The 20,571-nt window shown below is 49.2% G+C and overlaps 1 protein-coding gene across 3 annotated transcripts in view; it reads right to left on the minus strand.

Moving 5' to 3' along the window:
• OPHN1 (oligophrenin 1) overlaps window positions 1–20,571 on the minus strand; it is a 656,285-nt gene that overhangs the window by 267,646 nt on the left and 368,068 nt on the right. For all 3 annotated transcript variants that reach the window (XM_085608318.1, XM_085608317.1, XM_085608319.1), the window contains 2 exons: window positions 13,558–13,659; window positions 6,348–6,458 (listed from right to left, as the gene is read on the minus strand). In XM_085608318.1, the coding sequence (XP_085464444.1) occupies window positions 6,348–6,458; window positions 13,558–13,659 (213 nt within the window). The remainder of the gene's footprint in view (window positions 1–6,347; window positions 6,459–13,557; window positions 13,660–20,571) is intronic.

Genomic DNA, 20,571 nt, shown 5'->3' on the forward strand with positions numbered 1-20,571 from the left:
AGGCATCCTTAGCGTTGTGGGGGCCGTTGTGGAGATTAAGCAAGCTATTGCCCAGAGTTGCAGAGTGGGACTCCATGATTGGAATGGCACCGAGGCGAGAATTATCAGGTCCGTGGAATTTTTGAGCCCGAGACCCGCCGAGGCGGGGAATTGAACCCTGGTCCCGGGCTAGATCTCTGCATCAGGGTCTGCCGCTCTAATCATTGAGCCACACTTCTCCACAAGTATGGGAAGCTGAAGATGTGAGTGTCTCGAGGTGGGCCTGTCTAACTTTACAAAGCGTGAAGTATGAAGTGCTGAAGATGTGAGTGTCTCAAGATGTGACTGTCTCTCTTTACAAAGCATGAAGTATAGGGTACTGAAGATATGAGTGTCTTGAGGTGCGACTGTCTAATTTTACAAAGCATGAAGTATGGAGTGCCAAAGATGTGAGTGTCTCAATATGTGTCTGTGCCTCTCTTTACAAAGCATGAAGAATGGGGTGCTGAAGATGTGAGGGTCTCGAGGTGTGCCTGTCTAACTTTACAAAGGATGAAGTATGGGGTGCTGAAGATGTGAGTGTCTCAGGGTGTGAATTTCTCTCTTTAAAAAGCATGAAGTATGGGGTGCTGAAGATGTGAGTGTCTCTCTTTACAAAGCATGAAGTATGGGGTGCTGAAGATGTGAGTGTCTTGAGATGTGACTGTCTTGCTTTACAAAGCATGAAGTATTGGGTACTGAAGATGTGAGTGTCTCGAGGTGTGCCTGTCTAACTTTACAAAGCATGAAGTATGGGGTGCAGAAGATGTGAGTGTCTCAAGATGTGTCTGTCTCGCTTTAAAAAGCAGTAAGTATGGGGTGATAAAGATGGGAGTGTCTCAAAATGTGCCTGTCTCGCCTTACCAAGTATTAGGTGTGGGGTGCTGAAGATGTGACTGTCTAAAGATGTGACTGTCTCTCTTTACAAAGTATGAAGTAAGGGGTGCTGAAGATGTGAGTGTCTCATGATGTGATTGTCTTGCTTTACAAAGTATGGGGTACTGAAGATGTGTGTCTCGAGGTGTGCCTGTCTAACTTTACAAAGCATGAAGTATGGGGTGCTGAAGATGTGAGTGTCTCAAGATTTGACTGTCTCACTTTACAAAGAATGAGATATGGGGTGTTGAAAATGTGAGTGTCTTGAGGTGTGCCTGTCTAACTTTACAAAGCATGAAGTATGGGGCGCTGAAGATGTGAGTGTCTCAAGATGTGACTGTCTCTCTTTACAAAGCATTAAGTATGGGGTGCTGAAGATGTGAGTGTCTCAAGATGTGACTGTCTCGCTTTACAAAGAATTAAATATGGGGTGCTGCAGATGTGAGTGTCTCAAGATGTGACTGTCTCTCTTTATAAAGCATGAAGTTTGGGGTGCTGAAGATGTGTCTCCAAGTGTGCCTGTCTAACTTTACAAAGCATAAAGTATGAAGTACTGAAGATGTGAGTGTCTCAAGATGTGACTGTCTGTCATCACAAAGCATGAAGTATGGGGTGCTGACCATAGGACTGTCTCGCTGTACACAGCATTAGGTATGGGGTGCTGACCATAGGAATGTCTTACTGTACACAGCATTAGGTATGGGGTGCAGACCATAGGACTGTCTCACTTTACAAAGCATTAGCTCTGGGGGGCTGACCAGAGGACTGTCTCACTGTACGCAGCATTAGGTATGGGGTGCTGACCATAGGACTGTCTCGCTGTACAAAGCATTAGGTATGGGGTGCTGACCACAGGACTGTCTCGCTGTACAAGACATAAGGAATGGGGTGCAGACCACAGGACTGTCTCGCTGTACACAGCATTAAGTATGGGGTGCAAACCATAGGACTGTCTCGTTTTGCAAAGCATTAGGTATGGGGTGCTGACCACAGGACTGTCTCGCTGTACACAATTTTAAGTATGGGGTGCTGACCATGGGAATGTCTCGCTTTCCAATGGCTTCAGTGTGGTGAATCGTGTTCCTGCTTAAAGAGCTACAGCTGCTCTCATCAGCGCCCGGCGCTTTCTGGTGTAATCTTTGGCAACGCCGATTTGTTCGTTTTTTTTGTAGCTGTTTCCATAACTCAGTAATTAATCCTTAGTTGTCGAGAGCGCGAGTACATTCACAAGGGTTGGCACATGTATAATGAATAGGAGATATGCTCTTCCTGACACTAGAGGGCAGTGCAGCACAGGTTTTTAAAAGGAGTGTCGCGGGGGCACCGCTCTTGCACTGACACATCGATAATTGGAGAACTGTTTATTCTATCTATAGATAGAGAGGCTGTCGGTGTCGACAAATACTGTGTAGATCAGATGCAGGATCTCTGCTAAAGGTTTGACGCCACAGACACCCTGGCGCGACCGCCAGGGTGAGGTTTGGGACTAGTGGTGAACTCACTGCGCCGTTCGGAGTGGAGAGGGGTGTTAGGCAAGGTTGCGTCCTGGCCCCTTTCTCTTTACCCTTTATACCAACGGATTGGAGAGAGATATGTTGAAGGGGGCCCACGACCTCCCTATGGTAGGCAACCGTCCCATTCCGGCCCTTCTTTACGCGGACGACGCAGTGATACTGGCCCGCACCCCAAACAAACTACAAAGGGCGTTAAATAGGTACTCATCCTTTATGGCCAATTTGGATCTTAAGGTCAACATTGGCAAAACCTTTGTTATGAAGGCCGGGGTTGGTAAAAAAAATAATAAAACCAGGGACATTTACTTGAATAACGAAAAACTGGCAACCACCGACAATTACCCTTACCTAGGCGTAATGATAGACCACAAATTAAACTGGAAAGCGGCAGTAGATACGAGGAAACTCCAATTCACGAGAACCACCACAGCCCTTGTAAACTTCTCTAGGAAACTTGGTAAAAAAGCACCCACTGAAATGGTTAAAATCTACAAAGCTAAATGCATCACCGTGGCCCTGTATGGAGCGGGTGTGTGGGGCCATGTAGCTTTGGACTCTATTCAGGGGGTAGAAAATATCTTCTTGAGGTATCTTCTTTCTTTGCCAAGGAGTTCTGCAAACTTTTCGTGCCACCTGGAATTGGGTCTTCCCTACGTGACAGACCTTGCGAGAATTCAGCCACTTTTATTGTGGCACCGAATTTGGTCGTCGGACAAAACAGTCTTTTCGCAAACAATTATTCAAGACTGTAAAGCTTTGGAAAACGCACCCAAATCCAGGTAGTTATCCTATGTCAAAAGATTTTTAATTGACCTAGGGTTAGTAAAATACTACCATGATCCCTTTTCAATACGGGAGGTACCGAAGAAGGCCTTTCAGAAACTCTGTCTAACCCATCTCGAAGAGTTAAGACTTACCTCTGAAGTCATGAAACAATCTGTCAGACACAGCTTGACCGTCCAGACGGTATTTGGGATGCAGCCCTACCTAACCTACAATATTACCGCTTACGAACTGTTTCTTTTGGTTAGGTTTAGGCTGAATTTTTTCCACCGCCTAGTTGCATTTCCGCTGAGAAATAATTGGGCAAAAACACTTCCTCCCTGTCCGTGTGACGGGACTTCTACCCAATCCACAATGCACACAATTTTTTTTTGCAAATACTATACGGATCACCGGAAAAAATTACTTATTCCTTCATTAAAACGACTAGGCTTCCGAACAGGTCGCCCAGCCTTCCTCTTTTTACAGCAAATGGACGGGGTGGGGTTGGTCTTCACTGTCTCTAATTTGCTGCAATACATTATGCGCCATAGAGCGAATTTAGGATGAATTTTGTTATGCCATAAACGAAAAGGTAGGGTTGATGATGTGATCCAAGTGTTTTATTCTATACTAATACTGTGTTTGATTTTACTATTATTTATTGGTTGTTAAAACTTTTTTAATGATAAGATCAGTGTCGATGAATTTTACATTGTTGGTACATTTTTTATGAGATGTTTTTAACCGTACTTTTGCCTCTGTATCTTTTATGACCTGTCTTCGGAAGGTCGAATAAAGAATTCTTTGATTTGATTTGATTTGATTGCCTTTTCAAGAACCTTTGCCGGAGAGGGGAGCAGGGTGATGGGCCAGTAGTTCTTTGGATCTGCTGGGTCAGCGGATTGTTTCTTCATGAGGAGCCTCACTTCTGCGTGTTTCCAGTCCTCACTAAAGGAGGCTAGGTGATGGAGGCATTCAGGGCCTTCTTGAACTCATCGCCAATCGTCTTACTCCCGAGGTTAAAGATGTGGTGGGACATGTGTCCATGGGCGCTCCAGAGTGTAGAGTACATGATGGAAATTGTGGCTTAAGTTGTGAGAGGGTCCCAACAGGTGAGCAGGTGTTCGGGGTTTGTGAGTGTGAGTAGGCAGATGCTGTCGGCCGTAGTGGGCTCAGCACTTGTTCACTTTTCAGAACATCCGCAGGTGAACTCCTATAAGCATCACATTATTTACTGTACATCCAATATGCTAATTTCTGATTCAGTCAGGCTACTGGCTTAATTAGCGTTTGGTGGGCCAGGTGACAAATGAATGGGCGCCGGAATCACTCCCTCCCTTGGCACGGCCGCGGTTGCCCCACCATATTTAGGGGTTTTACACCAAAGCAGCCCCGATGTCCATGGCGGGAGTCATTTCAAAGGCCTAAAACATGGCAGGAGTACAACTGGTGTAATGTAAGACATATAGGTGTGCATTCTACTATTTTTCAGTTATGCATATATTTTTTTCGTCCATAATGCAGTTTGCACCCGTTTGAAAGATAAACATTTCCTAAAAGCATTGTCAAGAAACATCAGCAGTCTTTTTGATACAGGACACCGGAGGTTCACTCTCAGAGTATAGTTCAAAAAATTGAGAACAAGAACAAGTGCTTCTACAGTGGATGTTTTTCTCAGCACATTTCTTCAGCACATATTTCGTTTTTAAACCATTATGTAATGATGTTTTTATTGGTTGAATATGCTTTGCTTTCATTTAGACATTATTAAACTAGATGTTCATTTCATCATTTATATGGTTTTTCAGGTATGTCGAATGAAAGATGTCTCGTATTAGGTTGTTATAGTATTTCGTTTGTTTTCACGGGCGTAAGGTTGCACGTGATTGGATCACATGACACAATTCATTTAAAACTCGGCTCACCGGAATGTTCTTTTCCAGTAAACACAGGCTGTATTCAAATATGCACCTTTGGTTTGAGAGGCTGTGGATTTTCTGATGGTGGAGGTAAGTTTGTGGATCTTGTTGCTTTCCTTGGCACTGTGGTTGGGTAGTATTAGTTCAGCAGTCGATGCACTTAAGTGTTTGAGGGAGAGAGCAGTATCACAGGTGTTAGCTGGTTAGGTCAGAGCACGTGGCGCGTGGGATTACTAGGGGAGATCACGATACAGCGCATAAGTGGGGTCCCTCACAGAAGTATTTTTCGTTTTGATTCGAGGAGTATGGTCACAGAACATTGAGCACATTCTTTGATTTAGTATTGATTTGTTTGTTATTTATATATTTGATTCACTGAGTTTAATATTAAGCTAAGATGACAGTTATACGGTTTGTTATCATTTCTATAGTACTTAACAGTTTGATGCAAAAAGGGCTGGATGATATATGGTTCTCACATGTTTTCACTGTAGTTACCCCTGAGGAAGGGCTTATGCGCCCGAAATGCATTGGGAATACCATCTTCATGCTGAATGACATGGACTGTCATCATTGTTGAATGATATGGATTGTGAACCTTTTGTGTCTATGAGCAAAGCTGACGTTGGCACTCCTGGTACTTTTAAAAGACTGAATATATGAACATTTCCAAAACAAATTTTGGATTACTGTTGGAACAAACAAGGAATAAAAATTTGAGAAAACCTGAGAACATCATTTGATCTAAATGAAGGATTATTGTGCTGTGCACCCTGGGTTATGGGAACTGACGAGGCCCCATTTGTTTTCAGAAGTCCTCTATGTCATGGCGGCTCATGGGGATGTTTTTATTTTTAAAGACAAATACCAAAAGCATTTTCTCCCAGAACTTGTTGCAGTTTTCCTGTTTGAGTCCGCCGTGGTTTGCATGGCAGTCCAGGACAAACACAACATGCAAGGGGCCCGGCATCGGTACCCTAAAAAGGGTGGATCTGTCAAGCGCTGTTTGCAGAAAAGTTTTTTTCCTGACGGCAGACCCAGAAGAGGCTTCATGTCATGAAATTAACCATTCTTCAACCTCTAATTGTGGTAGATAAGCATGAGGTAGCTGGAAAGGCCAGACCAAGCTTTTGGTGGCTTCTCCGGTTACCGCCAATCTCTAAATGATGCTGCAAGATTACTTCGTTGCCAGAGCTCAAAGTCATGTCTTCCACACCACAATTCCCCAATACGCTATAAGTAGAGTGACACTTACTGGTTCCACAATATTGAATTTCTTGCTCTCCTGCACCTCTTGAATCTGGCAGACATATTCAATCGAAGACTCGTAGAAGATTTGCCTCTCTTTATCCAGCAGAATGTCGGCCTGTGTGGAAAGAGCAGCAGTACTCATTCATCTACATGCAATGAACAGCAGGATGCATGCACCATGTCAAGCTGAAAACAGCCATGCATGTACACGAGTGATGGGGACACATTTTTCAAACTCACTTTTAAAAATCGGATCGCAAGTACCGATGTGCTCAAAGTCACTGATTTCAGCACAACAGAACGGATGTTGGCACCCTTCTACTGACATATTTTCCAAACTCTGACATTATTTCATATTTTGAAGAGTGGAAAATGTATCCCAACCCATATTTGTATATAAATGCAATACAAAACAACAAGCTAAAGTGATATATTTATCAGTAAAGCTTTACTCTAAAGAACTCAGATGGTATCACTCATACTGAAGTACGTAACATTCCCTCTCCATCCACACCTGGGGTAGTGGAAATGACCCCCAATCTACTAGGCCTCTCCACCACATTCAACACTGTTGACTAATGCATCTTCCCACACATCTCAAAAGTCTGTAGGCCCTGAAGGAACCAAAACAGTGGTCCTTAGCCGCATACAGTACAACGATGCCCCATAACATGCTGCATTTCCTAGAGCTTATTCGTATACTCCAACATCAGGTGGATGGTTTGTCCCCTTTACATGCCCTGTTTAGTACCTGAGGCTTTTATGCTGTCCCATAATTGGACAATACACAGCTCAGTGAAAGCCATCCATTCTAAAACTTCCTGTTTCTGGCCTAAATATGCATTACAGCTGGGTACCATTTGCTCTCCCACCATCTGCCCCACCCTACAGGTTCTGATGGATACTTCTAACTGCAGATTCCTCACCTTTTGAATCCTGCTAGGTGCCAGACTGGACTCAGAAAACTTTCTGCAATCACTCCCAGTATCGGACTCTGCTGCGACTGTCCCACCACTGGAAGTGACGACAAAGAGCCACATGCAGGCATGACATCAGTTCCTCTTTTTCTGCACCCTTTCATATGGTTTTGGAGCTCCGCTCCCACATTTTGTTTGTGTTTTGCCAACATTTTTAAATTTATTTTAAGACAGTGTGCAGGGAGGTCACCCCCTAAAACCACATGATTTAAGTTGTGCTTAAGTTGTGTTGTGCCTGTAGGAAGCAGTAGTCAATCACACACCCACAAATATGACTTGAAGGCCTGAGACAAATGCTCCCCGATGCAAACATAGTTATTTGCAGACGTGAAATCGAACATAAAGGAGGCCAGTTCCATTCTAAGTCTCAAGACCATTCTCAGTCAGTGTCCTTGGGCAGGTCCAACATGAAGTCAAAATACAATGTCTTCCCACAAAGGCCAAGCGGGATTCTATCCCATTCCGTCATTCTAATTCCAGGGAGAAGTCATGTACTGGCACTCCGAAAACTCCATCCCCAGCGGCATTGTCCGATTCCAAGACTGGAGTCAATATATCCTGAATTTCCCAGGCCATTGTTAACTCCGCAGGAGATTTAGGGCTTGAAGTGATCAAGGCTGCATTTATTTTGGAAGGTGCTGGGTTCCTCTAGCAGGCCTTCAGACCCCATACATCTGCCTGTGTCTTCAGTTTGACTTCTGCAAGAGGGCCCTGTTCTGGTGCCAACTGGCCCCGTTCGGGCTCAGCCTGGCATTCAGTGCGCTTCAACACCTTTCCTGCAGGGCCCACTGGTGATGCCAAGGTTGGTGCTGGCCTCGCTCCAGAGACAGCGGTTCCAGAAAGTGATCTGATTCTGCTGCGCGATCCAGAGCCAACTTCAGCCAGATGGCGACCCATGTTGTGCTACAAGACAAAGGTGCAGCCAGTGGTTTCGGAGGATCCCTCTCCTGTCCAGCGCAACCTGTTATCCAACTGACTATTGGGCACCTCTAGGGGTCTCCTGGAGACCCATCCTTTCTGATGCCACAATTTATCCTGGAGAGTTTCAGTGTTCAGGTGCAGGCTAAATACAGCCAATGAGATGGAGTGGACACTGCAGACTTTGTCAGCTGTGTCATGGGCACCAGCCTCATTGTCAAGAGAACACGCTGGGATACGTATTACAGGTTCTTCTGAGACAAACAAGTGCCACTTTTCCATATGTCATTTGACAGTCAGGCTTTTCTCAAAGAAGACATTTAGCGTTGGAGCACTTTAAGAACAGCCAGGCTACAGCCTGCATCCCTGCTGTAATGTGTACCTGTCTCGCCAGTTCCACCAGCAGTACCCAAAGTTCTAGGGCTGCTCGAGGGGTCTTGCCTACTAACAGAGGCAGCCCCCACAGTCTGTCCTGCAGCATATTCAGCCTTTTTGTGACTCCAAACGAGGGGTAGTGGCTGGGGCCATGGACCCCGAAGATGCAGTTTCTCACCCTCTTCCTCATAAGCTGCGCCCAGTGCCAAGACACTTATGTTTCCCCTCTAATGGTTATGAGGGACCTAAAGGGACCGAATTTGATTTGGCCTGGTCTGATGCCATGAAGTTTCTTCTAACAGTGGATTCTTTGGGTTGTTCAAATGGGTTAAGCTGCCTGCTCTTTGCCCACCCCTCCCCATAGTCCATCACTTTGTGACGAGACCTCGGCAAAGCATGCTGCCCTCCTAGCTAGAAAAACCCAGAAACGTCTAGGTACAAATGGTACCCGATGTGGAGAGGGGCACAGACTGGTACCCCCGGTAAGTCTTGGACCCCGCAAAGGGGAACTGAGGCAGATATTGACAGTCAGGCTTCTGAACAGCTCCCTCAAGAAGGACAAGTTCAAGATGCTGGCAGGAAGTGTACTTTCATGTGTCGATCCTGCTGTCCCCATGTGTTTCTCCCAGTTTGTGGTGGAGTCACACCTCGCCCTATGCCTCAGTGGTCCTGGCTCATCTTCACAGGACGGGAATGCATGTATTCCCTTACCGCAATAACTGGCTGCTAAAGGGGGCTCACTCATCTCCATCAGAATCAAACTACTTGAAAACAATAGTTTTGTTGCTGTCCATCCTTGGGGTCTCCATCAATAATCTGAAATCACATCACTAGTCCTATGCAGAGGATCACCTGTACAGGGGGCTATCCTGGACACAGTGGCTTTGAAGGCATTTTAGCCTCCTAAAAGGGGCTCCGTGTGGTCACTTCCAGAGGTGGGACGGAATCACCGCAGTCTGACTGTGGCAACTACCATGTGCAAGAGCTTTTGCAGAAAGATTTCCAGAGCCAGCCTGGTACCTGGGAAGCTTCAAAAGGTGAGGAATACCCCCTCCCAACACAGGGCATAAGATCTCAGACTGCCCGGCCTGCTGACATATCTGACGATTTTTGAGTTAACCAACAGAAGTTGAATGGTGCATCCTGAGATTGTGTAATAATCAAGGGGGGGGGAGGAGAAGCTATGATCAATTCGGCTTCCAATTGTTAATGCAAAAAATCAATAAAGAATGGACCACTCATCAGCAGAGTGGGGGACCTATGGGTTAAAGGTGCGGTTAAATCCTTCGCTGCGCTCCAGAGCAAGCACGAGCTTAGTGAAAGAGAGTTCTTCCGTTATGCGCAGGTTCGGCACGCCCTGCTCTCGGTCTTTGGGGAGGGGACCACGGTCCCTGCTTCTTCGCCTCTCGAGGACCGCATACTCGATGGTCACGTCCCCGACAGTACTATCGCCTTGATTTACAAAAAACTGATAAATAATCGGGCTGACCTCTTGGTGCGTCTTCGGGAGGCATGGACGGGAGATGGGGCGGAGTTGGACGACGAGGACTGGCAGACTGCACTGTCATCCCCTAAGGAGGTGGCCATCCCGGCCCGTCTCCGTCTGGTCCAGCTTAAGATTCTCCATCGTGTTTACGTGACGGGCCCCCGCTTGGTCTCGATGGGGTTCTCTGACGACGGACTCTGTAAGCGTGGCTGCGGGCTCAGTGCCACCTTTCTCCACATTCTATGGGAATGCCGCGAGGTGGCGGAATATTGGTGCCAGGTGCATGATGTTATGAGACGAGTCACCGGGGTCGCTCTGCTGCCGGAGGTGCGTCGCTGTGTTCTGAATGTATGGGAGCCCAATGACTATAATGCGGCTCAGGCTCGGTGGGCGGCCTTGGGGAACATGATCGCAAAGAGAGATATAGCGCAGCTTTGGGGTTCCCAACGGCCTCCCACCGTGTCCGTATGGAAGGAGAACATGGACTGGTGCATGTTCAGGGAGAAAACTGTGTATGTGGCTCGTGGTAAACCGGGGGCATGGGTAGAATTTGGGGGCAGTGGAACGTGTATCGCGGGTCTATCTGTGCTCCCCCCCTGGTGGATACGTCTGGGGTTGCCTCGTTCCCCTGATCCTTGAGGGTTCCTTGCTTATCTCGTACTTCGGAGTACAGATTTGGTTCTCCCGTGGCCCCCCCCTCCCTCTCAGGCCTCCTTTTATTGACCGCCCTCGGGTGGGGACTCCCCCGGCTGTGGTTCGACGCCCATTTCAAGTCGTTTCGCCTTGCTTTTTGTTTTTCTTTATTTTTGTTGTTATTTATATTAATAGTGTGTATCCTGACTTCCCTTATGTGCAGTCTGATCTACTGTAATATAGCGGAGCCCCTGTGGGCCAGTCATTGTTTTTTGATCTGCTTGACCACTTTAATTACTAGCGGCCGGCCCTGGCGGTTGTAGGCCCATGCTTGTAACCTTTTCTCTGCACAATAAAACTTTTTTAATAAAAAAAAAAAAAAAAAAAGAATGGACCACTTGTCCTGTGTAGCCAGGCTCTTTTTGGTCTTGGTTCCGTCGTAAAAAACCCTCATAACTGTACACAGGTGGGAATGGCGGTATGTACGGAGTCACCGCTAGAGTGTACTAGTACAGCATCATCATAGGGTCTTTTGTTTGTATGTATGCTGACCTCCACCAGGAGGAAGACCAACTGGTTTTACAGTAGCGTCCAGGCATAAAAATAGAAGTAAAAAGAGGGTGTGATAGTACTCAGCTATAGTGAGGTTAAAATTCTCTAAATCGTTTTTTCTGAAGAATCTTTATTTGAAGAATGTTGATAAGAGAAGTTAAAAATTGGAGTGCGGATAATGACAGAGTTACTGGTCTACCGTACTTTTAAGGGTCAAGGGTCAACATGTTTCAGCCTTCTGTTGTAGTCTAAAGGCTTTCGTCAGGACCGAATTTAATAAAGGCGACGCGTTGTGGCTCCTGATATAGTGGATGTTCTCCACTAGTTATTTAAGAAGTCAGATCCGTAGTATCTGTACCTTGTGAATTCGTGATATTAACTTCCTCGAGGTACCGAACGGCAAATGCGGAACTTAGTTCGGTTCCGTAAAGTCATTTGCTTGTTCTGGCTCTGTTCGCGGTACCCCCGGTGTCCTGAGATTGAACTGAGGAAGGCCTCCGGAGCAAGGCCTGCAGTTCCACCTCATGTATGTGCACACATGGCATCACAGTGATGGCACCCGAGTGTAAATAAGAGGTATCTGTAACAACTATAGCCTGAGATTGTGGAGGGCTGATGGAATACTCACTAACAGACTGGATGGTCACATTCACCAAAGCAAATCAGAAAGCAGAGAGTCGTAGCTCCACACCTGAGCGGGGAGACTTCCCCCTGATGCTCATGCCACCGTTTCCTTAAATTCCACTGAATCCTCATCCGACATCCAGCAACATCAGTTTGCATGAGGCCATGAGGCCTAACAGGAGTAAGAGCTTCAGCACTGGAAAGGGTGGAAACATCAGAATCATGCCTTGAATGTCTGCAATCCTCTGAGGAGGAGGAAAAGCCTTTCCACAGGTTATGTCTTTCACATCATGAAGATCAAACTTCCTGTGGGGACACGGTAAGACTGCTGGGGTTGATGGTAATACCCAGCTCGTGCAGGAAGGTCGTGGTGCTCTAAAGTTGATCCACAACTAGCGGGCAGCAGCGACCCCACCTACGTGCATGAATCCTCCTCAGCGAAGCTTCCACCACAGCCTGCATATTGAGAAACACTGGCAGTGTGCTGCTCAGACCAAATGTTAGAACTGTCAACTTATATTGCTGCAAAATGAGAGTGAATTTTGTCCAGCAGCTGTGGGAGGTCAGAATGGCAGATGAAAGTAGATGTCCTGAAAGTCCATGGACATCAGTCAATCCTCCGTGTTGAAGGTTAACAGAATCTGGATCAGGGAGAGCCTTTTGAAACTCATCATGCCTAATTAAGAGAGTCAGGACATGAAGGTCCAGGATAGGCCTCGAAACCTCCTCTTCTTGGAGGCCAAAAGGTAAAGTGAGTACAATGATTTTCTCTTTTCTGCTAAGGGCAGCACCACTGTGGGTCTTCGTAAATCCTGCTGTAGGAGGCAGCGTCAAGTCTCACCAAGGGAGCAGGACCACTCCCTGAAGAAAAAGAACCAGGGAGATTGTTTTCTTTCCGAAGACTTACCTGAAGTGTAGAGGAACTGCTTTGGAGGGGGTCTCTACGGGCCTTGGACAAAACAAACTTTGCCTCTCTTCTCTAAAGGTCTATGGATGCACCGAAGAGCAGGTGTTGAAGGGCATTGGATCGAGGCTGAAACCAGACCCACATGCAAGTGTCATGCAGATGTAACACAGATATCTTCTTAGAACACCTATAATAGGGTTGAAATATAATAGTAGGAGTTGTTTCAAAATCTGAGGAATTCCGTCAGTGAAGGAATTCCGTGAGAGAGAGCCCCAGTCCTGCATCGAGGAGGCTAAGATCAATAGGAACTGAAGCCAGTGTATCAGTTCGCGTCTTATAGCTCCCAATGTGGTTATATCCTGGGTGGGCGAAACTGTGTCTGAGGCCTCATGGCACTGCCTGGTGGTCCTGGAGAGCTTTTGCTGGGGATTCCAAATTCCAGATACAGTTAAGCAACTGGGGAATATTTATACAGTGAGGAATCTGTGGGAAGAAGTATCCAACAGAATGCATTAGCTGACACAAGAAAAGCCCAGAACTAGGAACATTGCCCTGGAGCCATATTGTTGCAAGACGCTCGGGGTCACTGAAAAGACTAGCCTCAGGGTAAATAGAGAAAAACATGCCACAAACGTATATCGTACATGGATGGGTAAAAAGATTAGAGTGTGCTACTGCCACAAACATGCCTCATTTGTTGATGGGTAAAAAGAGATGGGTATGGCCAATGCCATAAACTTACCTCCTGTAACTGGGCCTCTTTCTTCTTCGATGACAGATGCAGGTGCCGATCCAGCATTGAATAAAACTTCTCGCTGTCCTTGTCAAACCTCTTCTTTCTTTCCTAGGGGTGAAAGATAAAAGGATGTGTGATTTAAAGGCGGCCATTTCCATTATAGAGAACATGAGGCACCATTTTATTAAACTAATGTCGTATGTCAGTTTGTGATGGACAATTGAACAAGTTACTTTTCTTTGGTAACAATATTTCTGGCTGATATTTTATTTAACTGCAGATTCCTCACTTTTTTCGAATATTCCATGCACTAGACTTGATCCAGGAGTTGTTTTAGCAGTGCTTCTGCACACCGCTAGGTGGAACCGTAAAGCTCAGTGTTCGCTTCGTTCCATGATACGGAGCCACATGTAAGTGCCCCCCCTGCGTGCCAATATCAATTTCTTGCTAGACTCTTTTCGTGCCCTCTGATGCAGCTTGTTCTGTCGCTGCCTCTTCTTACACCGGGTAAGAAGAAGCAGCGACAGAACAAGCCGCGTACTCCCGTCCAAGAGCGGGAAAGAGTCTCTCTATCTGATGTAACCCGACACTTGAGGAAAAAAGGTTCAAGTCGAACGTTTACATATGTTTTGGTGGAACACATTATTCCATATTTTCACTAGGAGAACTATTACTTATAGTGTCCTCCACACATAGACAAGGTCCTGATGAAAGCCCACCTGACCCCTAGGGGCACTAGACAGGGCTGAAACATGCCGACCTCTTTTTTGGACATATTTTTATAGTGCATCAGACCCTAATTCGTCTGCTTCATGCACGTAAGGCGTTTTTAATTAACTCGAACCCAGTTCTATTAAAACAATGCACTGGTTTTACGAGTCTTTTAAACGTCACTCACTATAATATCACTTTATCACATACCCTCACTGATCTATGATCACTACTGAAAAAACCAGAGGAAAAACCTCCGGGTGGAGGAAGCATTCATTAACCCAATGATGATGCTGTCACGTTGTCGAGCACAAAGCGGATAATCAAACATACCGCTAAAATTCCACCCGCAAAGAATGTGATTGAGGGTTTCTTAACAGTACCCGGTACTGTTTATGCTGACCCTGGTTCTTTCAGGACCAGTGATCCACTCTCTACCTGATATTTAGAGATTTGAGAAAAAGAAGCTGAGTGGGTCACAAGCCCTTCTTTCTCCCCCCTTTTGATTTAGATACAGGACCCAAGACCCCAAGCGGAAAGGTGTACAGGAGTATCGTGCTACACTCTTGTCTGAATGCATCCCCTAGTCAGAGCATTGTTGGGAAATCCAGGGTTCAGAAGTTTTGACACTGCACATTTTTGACAGTTGCAAAAAGATCCAGTGATGGCTATCTCCACTGTCAGAAAATGCTGGAATTCAATCGCCATTTATGATATGCCAGGCATCACCAACAGAGCTCATCCATCCGGGCGTTTAGAGACCCAGCCAGGATGTGCATGATCAGGGAGGTGCCTTGGCGCTCCATCCAACTCCAGAAGCACACTGCTTCTTGGCACTGGGCACCGGACCCACCTCCACCCTGCTTTTTGCAGTAAGAGGTGGTAGGGGGTTGGCTATGAGAACCTGCACCAGCCTTCCCTTGACAGATGGCAGGAATGCCTTCAACAACAGGCCTGCAGCTCCAACAAATTTGTGAGGAGCTGAGTTTTCACTGGAGACCAGAGTACTCTAAACTCCACATCCCCCAGATGACCTCCCTAACCCATCAGGGATACATCCGTAACAACCATCAGCTCTAGGTTGGGAAGGGAGAGGGGTATGCCACTGATCAGAATGCTATTGAGCAGCCACCACTGCAGATCTTGTGCAGCATCCCCAGACTCCTGAATGTCATCTGACAAGTTTCCTTGGTGCTGGGCCCACTGAGACTCTAAATCCCACGGCAGAGACCGCTTATGCCACCTAGCGAAGTGAACAAGCAGAATGTAGGAGGCCAGCAGGCCAAGGTGTCTCCAAGCCGCTCTCACCAAGATCCAGGTCTGAGGCTAAAACATCAGGATCATAGCCTGAATGACCTGGACTCATCATGATGGAGGAAAGGCCCTGAACTGCGCCATGTCCAGAATGACTCCTATAAAAAGAAGCCTCTGCGAAAAAGTCAACTGTGATGTTCGAAAACCCGAACAATGTCATGAGACTCACCGTCAACTGGAGGAGGTCTACAACTGACTGTGGTGAGCCCACCTTCAGCAGCTAGAAGTCGAGGTCAGGGAAAACTGGCATATCCAACTTCTGAAGATGGGCTGCTTCCACTACCATCACTTTCCTGATTACCCGAGGGGCACTGGTAAGGCCACAGGGGAACACAGAAAACTGAAAATGCTCCTAGCCAACCTTGAATCGCTGGTAAAGTCTGTTGGACTGCAGGAACGGCACACAAAAGTCCATCTCCTGACCTTTGACCCTGCTTCAGGTAGGTCGCTCCCCTCACCGCCACGCAGCCCCCTGTGTGCCCTGCAGGTCGCCGTCTGCCGCTCGCTGCCGCTGCTTGCACTGGTTCCTGACTGCCTGTGTCTCACTGTGCCCTGTACCCCAGCCACCCGTTTTTCCTCTGTACCCCTCAGCCGGCACTTCCCCCGTTTTTTTTTCCTGTGCCCAGCTAACCTTTGTTTCTGTACCCCAGACTGCCTGTGCTTCACTGTGCCCTGAACCCCAGCCAACCGTCTTTCTTCTGTACCCCTCAGCCTGCTTCTTCCCCCGTTGTTCATCTGTGTCCACCACCCTGATTTTGCCTCCTGTACCCCTGCCCGGTTTTCTCCCGCGCACCCTTCCCTCTGTCCCGTCGCCCCCGCCGCTCTTTTCCCGCCGCTGCGTCCCTGCGGCCCCGCCCCCTTGATCCCCATTGGCCGCCCCGCTCCCGCCTCCCAGCTGCTTCTCCCTCCCGCTCCCAATCATATGGAGGCCGCGCAGCGGGCGCGCAGCGGGCGCGCCGAAAGCGCGCCAAAGGCAAGCCCGTCTGCGCCCATCCGTGCCTGGCCCGCGCCCAGCGCCCGAACCCCTGGCCCCCGAGGACCCCAGCCCACCCGCCAGACGTACGACGCCGCCACCCTCAACGCACTCAACACCGGCCGAACCCCGGGATGCTACCAAGCCACCCCGAGACGCACCCACGGACCCTTCAGCTGCCTCGCCTGCAAGTTCACCTGCATCCGGACCTGCCCCGTACCAGCACCCGCCAAGCCGAACACCAGCAGCAACCACCTCAAGTGCATCCTGCTCAACACCCGCTCCGTCCACAGACACGCCATCGAACTCTGGAACCTCCTCGACACCACATCTCCAGACGTTGCCTTCCTCACGGAAACCTGGATGAACGACTCCTCAGCGCCCGACATCGCCATCGCCATCCCAGAGGGATACAAGATCACCCGGAGAGATCGCAACAACCAGACTGGAGGAGGCATCGCCATCGTCCACAAGAACACCATCCACATCACGACCAACACCGACGACACCCTGACTACCGCCGAACACCTACACTTCCAGATCCACACCGACCCTAAGACCACCCTCAGAGGCACCCTGATCTACCGACCCCCGGGACCACGCACACCATTCAGCGAAGACATCGCCGACTTCATCAGCCCGCACGCCCTCCCCTCCGCTGACTACATCCTCCTGGGGGACATCAACTTCCACCTGGAGAATAACAACGACCGCAACACCGCCACCCTGCTTGACAACCTCGCCAACCTCGGACTCAAGCAGCTGGTGTCCACCCCCACGCACCTCGCCGGACACACACTCGACGCCGTCTTCTCATCAAGCAAAGACATCGCCTTCAGCCACGCCACTGGACTCCACTGGACGGACCATAGCTGCGTCCACTTCACCTTCAGAAGAACCACGATCCACCACCACCGGCAACAGGATGCTCGAAGAAGCTGGAACAAAATCACAGCCGACCAGCTCGCCGCTTCCCTGAGCCAGCACCCTCCAGCCAGCTCAGCGAACCCTAGCCAGGCCGCCGACAACCTCACGAAGTGGATCAGCACCTGCGCGGACGAACTCGCCCCACTGAGGATCCCGCTCAGCAGACCCGGCAGCAAGAAGGCCCCATGGTTCACCGACAAACTCAAGAGCTCCAAGAAGAACTGCCGAGCCCTCGAGAAAGCCTGGAGAAGGGAGCCAACACCGGACAACATGACCACCCTCAAGCTCGCCACCCGGAAGCACCATCAACTAATCCACGCCACCAAGAAAACTGCATTCAAGGACCGGCTGGACAACAACGCACACAACTGCAAGGAACTCTTCAACATCGTGAAAGAGCTCTCCAACCCCAACGCCGGAAACAACGACATCACCCCATCGCAAGACCTCTGCAACTCCCTCGCCTCCTACTTCCACAACAAGATCGCTGACATACACAACAGCTTCATCCCACAAACAACGCCCTCCACGACCGCACCAACGCCCCCCACCACCACCCTCAGCGCCTGGACCCCGATCAACACAGAAGACACCATCCGCACGATGAACTCTATCCACTCCGGATCTCCGACCGACCCCTGCCCTCACCACGTATTCAACAAGGCCGACGCTGTCATCGCACCCCACCTGCGGGACATCATCAACACCTCCTTCGACACCGCCACCTTCCCTGAGAGCTGGAAGCATGCCGAACTCAGCGCTCTACTAAAGAAACCAACAGCGGACCCCACCGAACTCAAGAACTACCGCCCCATCTCGCTCCTCCCGTTTCCAGCCAAAGTCATCGAGAAGACCGTCAACAAGCAGCTGGCCGCCTTCCTCGAGACGAATGGATCCCTCGACCCCTCACAGTCTGGCTTCCGAGCCAACCACAGCACCGAGACCGCCCTCATCGCTGCCACCGATGACATCCGAGCCCTGCTGGACAACGGAGAAACAGCGGCCCTCATCCTCCTAGACCTCTCCGCGGCATTCGACACTGTCTGCCACCGCACCCTAGTGCAGCGCCTCAGCAACGTCGGAATCCAGGAGAAGGCACTGGAATGGATCATCTCCTTCCTCGACGGAAGGACACAGAGAGTCCGCCTACCACCGTACAAGTCAGAGGCCACCGAAGTCATCTGCGGCGTCCCCCAAGGATCCTCACTCAGCCCCACCCTCTTCAACGTCTACATGAGCTCCCTTGCGGCCATCGCACGCCAACACAACCTCAACATCATCTCCTACGCCGACGACACCCAGCTGATCCTCTCCCTGACCAACGACCCCGCCGCCGCCAGAGCCAACCTCCACGAAGGGATGAAAGACGTAGCCGAGTGGATGATGACCAGCCGCCTGAAACTGAACTCAGACAAGATGGAAGTCCTCATCCTGGGCTCCTCGCCCTCCGCCTGGGACGACTCCTGGTGGCCCCCCGCCCTGGGCACCGCACCCAAACCGACAGACCACGCACGAAACCTGGGCTTCATCCTGGACTCCTCCCTCTCCATAACCAGACAAGTCAACGCCGTCTCCTCGTCCTGTTTCAACATCCTGCGCATCCTACGGAAGATCTTCCAGTGGGTCCCCACCGAGACCAGGAAGACGGTCACCCAGGCCCTTGTCACCAGCCGACTGGACTACGGCAACGCCCTCAACGCCGGAACCACCGCCAAGCTCCAGAAGAGACTCCAGCGGGTACAGAACGCCTCAGCCAGACTCATCCTCGACATCCCCCGAAGCAGCCACATCTCCGGACATCTGAGAGACCTGCACTGGCTCCCCGTCAACAAGAGAATCACCTTCCGTCTCCTCACCCACGCACACAAAGCCCTACACGACCAAGGCCCGAGCTACCTCAACAACCGCCTCAACTTCTACGCTCCCAAACGCCATCTCCGATCAACCACCCACGCCCTCGCCGCCGTCCCCCGCATCCGAAGAGCGACAACAGGAGGAAGGTCCTTCTCCTACTTGGCCGCCAAGACCTGGAACTCCCTCCCGACCGACCTGCGCCTGAGCCAAGACCACCTCCCCTTCAGGAAGAAGCTCAAGACCTGGCTGTTCGAGCAGTAGCGGCACCCCCCCCCCCCCCCCCCAGCGCCTTGAGACCCTCCGGGTGAGTAGTGCGCTTTATAAATGGCTTTAAATGATTGATTGATTGCATATACATGTCAACCATCAAGTCGCCCGGCTCCAGGACAGACAGAACTTGGCTCAGTGTGACCATTTCAAATTTGTCCTTCATAGAAACGCATTCAGAGGGTGAAGATCTAAAATAGGACAAAGTCTTTCATCCTTTGTCCACATCCAGAGTAACAATCCATCCCTATTTCCGAGTCTGGCACCCTCCGGTTTGGACTGCAGAGCCTGCACCTCATGCAGCAAGATGGAAAGGTGCTCCTCTGAAGGCCGTTCTGATGTGAGAGGAAGGTGTGGTTGGTCGGAAAGAAACTGGAGGGCAAAACACTGCTGGATGATCTGGAGGACCCATCTGTATGATTTGATGCGCTGCCACCCTGGAAGAAAATGTCTGATCCTGCCTCCCACAGGGTGGTTGTGTGCTGCTAAGGGTAAGCTAAAGTGGTTTGGGGGATGACGCGGCAGGGGTAGGGAACTGAGACCTGGGCTACGTCTCCCAGGTCACTATCCCCACCTTCAAAAGGACTGGGGTGACTTTTGTGGTGGTGGCAGGACTTGGCATCGTCTATATGCCAATCCCCTCAATTAGCTGCAGAGGGGTAAAAACTGATGAGGAAACTGTAAAGCATGGGTGAAAAACCCCAAAGAATGTGCCATGGCTCTTCTTCCTTAAAGTGTTCAAGAGCAGAATCAGAAGTTTCCCCAAATAGGTGGGACCCATCAAAAGGCATATCCAGAAGGCATGTCTCCAGAAAGGCCAAAGGAGCACATTGACCAAAGTAGTGTCCACTGCTCGCCCCAAGCAATCACTAGTATCCAGACTAGCCCTAATTAGATATTTGGCTGCATCCTAGCTGTCCTGAATGGTTTGAGCTAAAGAGGCCTGAAAATCTTCCGGGAAAGACTGTAAGATC

This window comes from Triturus cristatus, chromosome 5_2 (assembly GCF_964204655.1).
Source record: "Triturus cristatus chromosome 5_2, aTriCri1.1, whole genome shotgun sequence".
Taxonomy (NCBI): Eukaryota; Metazoa; Chordata; class Amphibia; order Caudata; family Salamandridae; genus Triturus; species Triturus cristatus.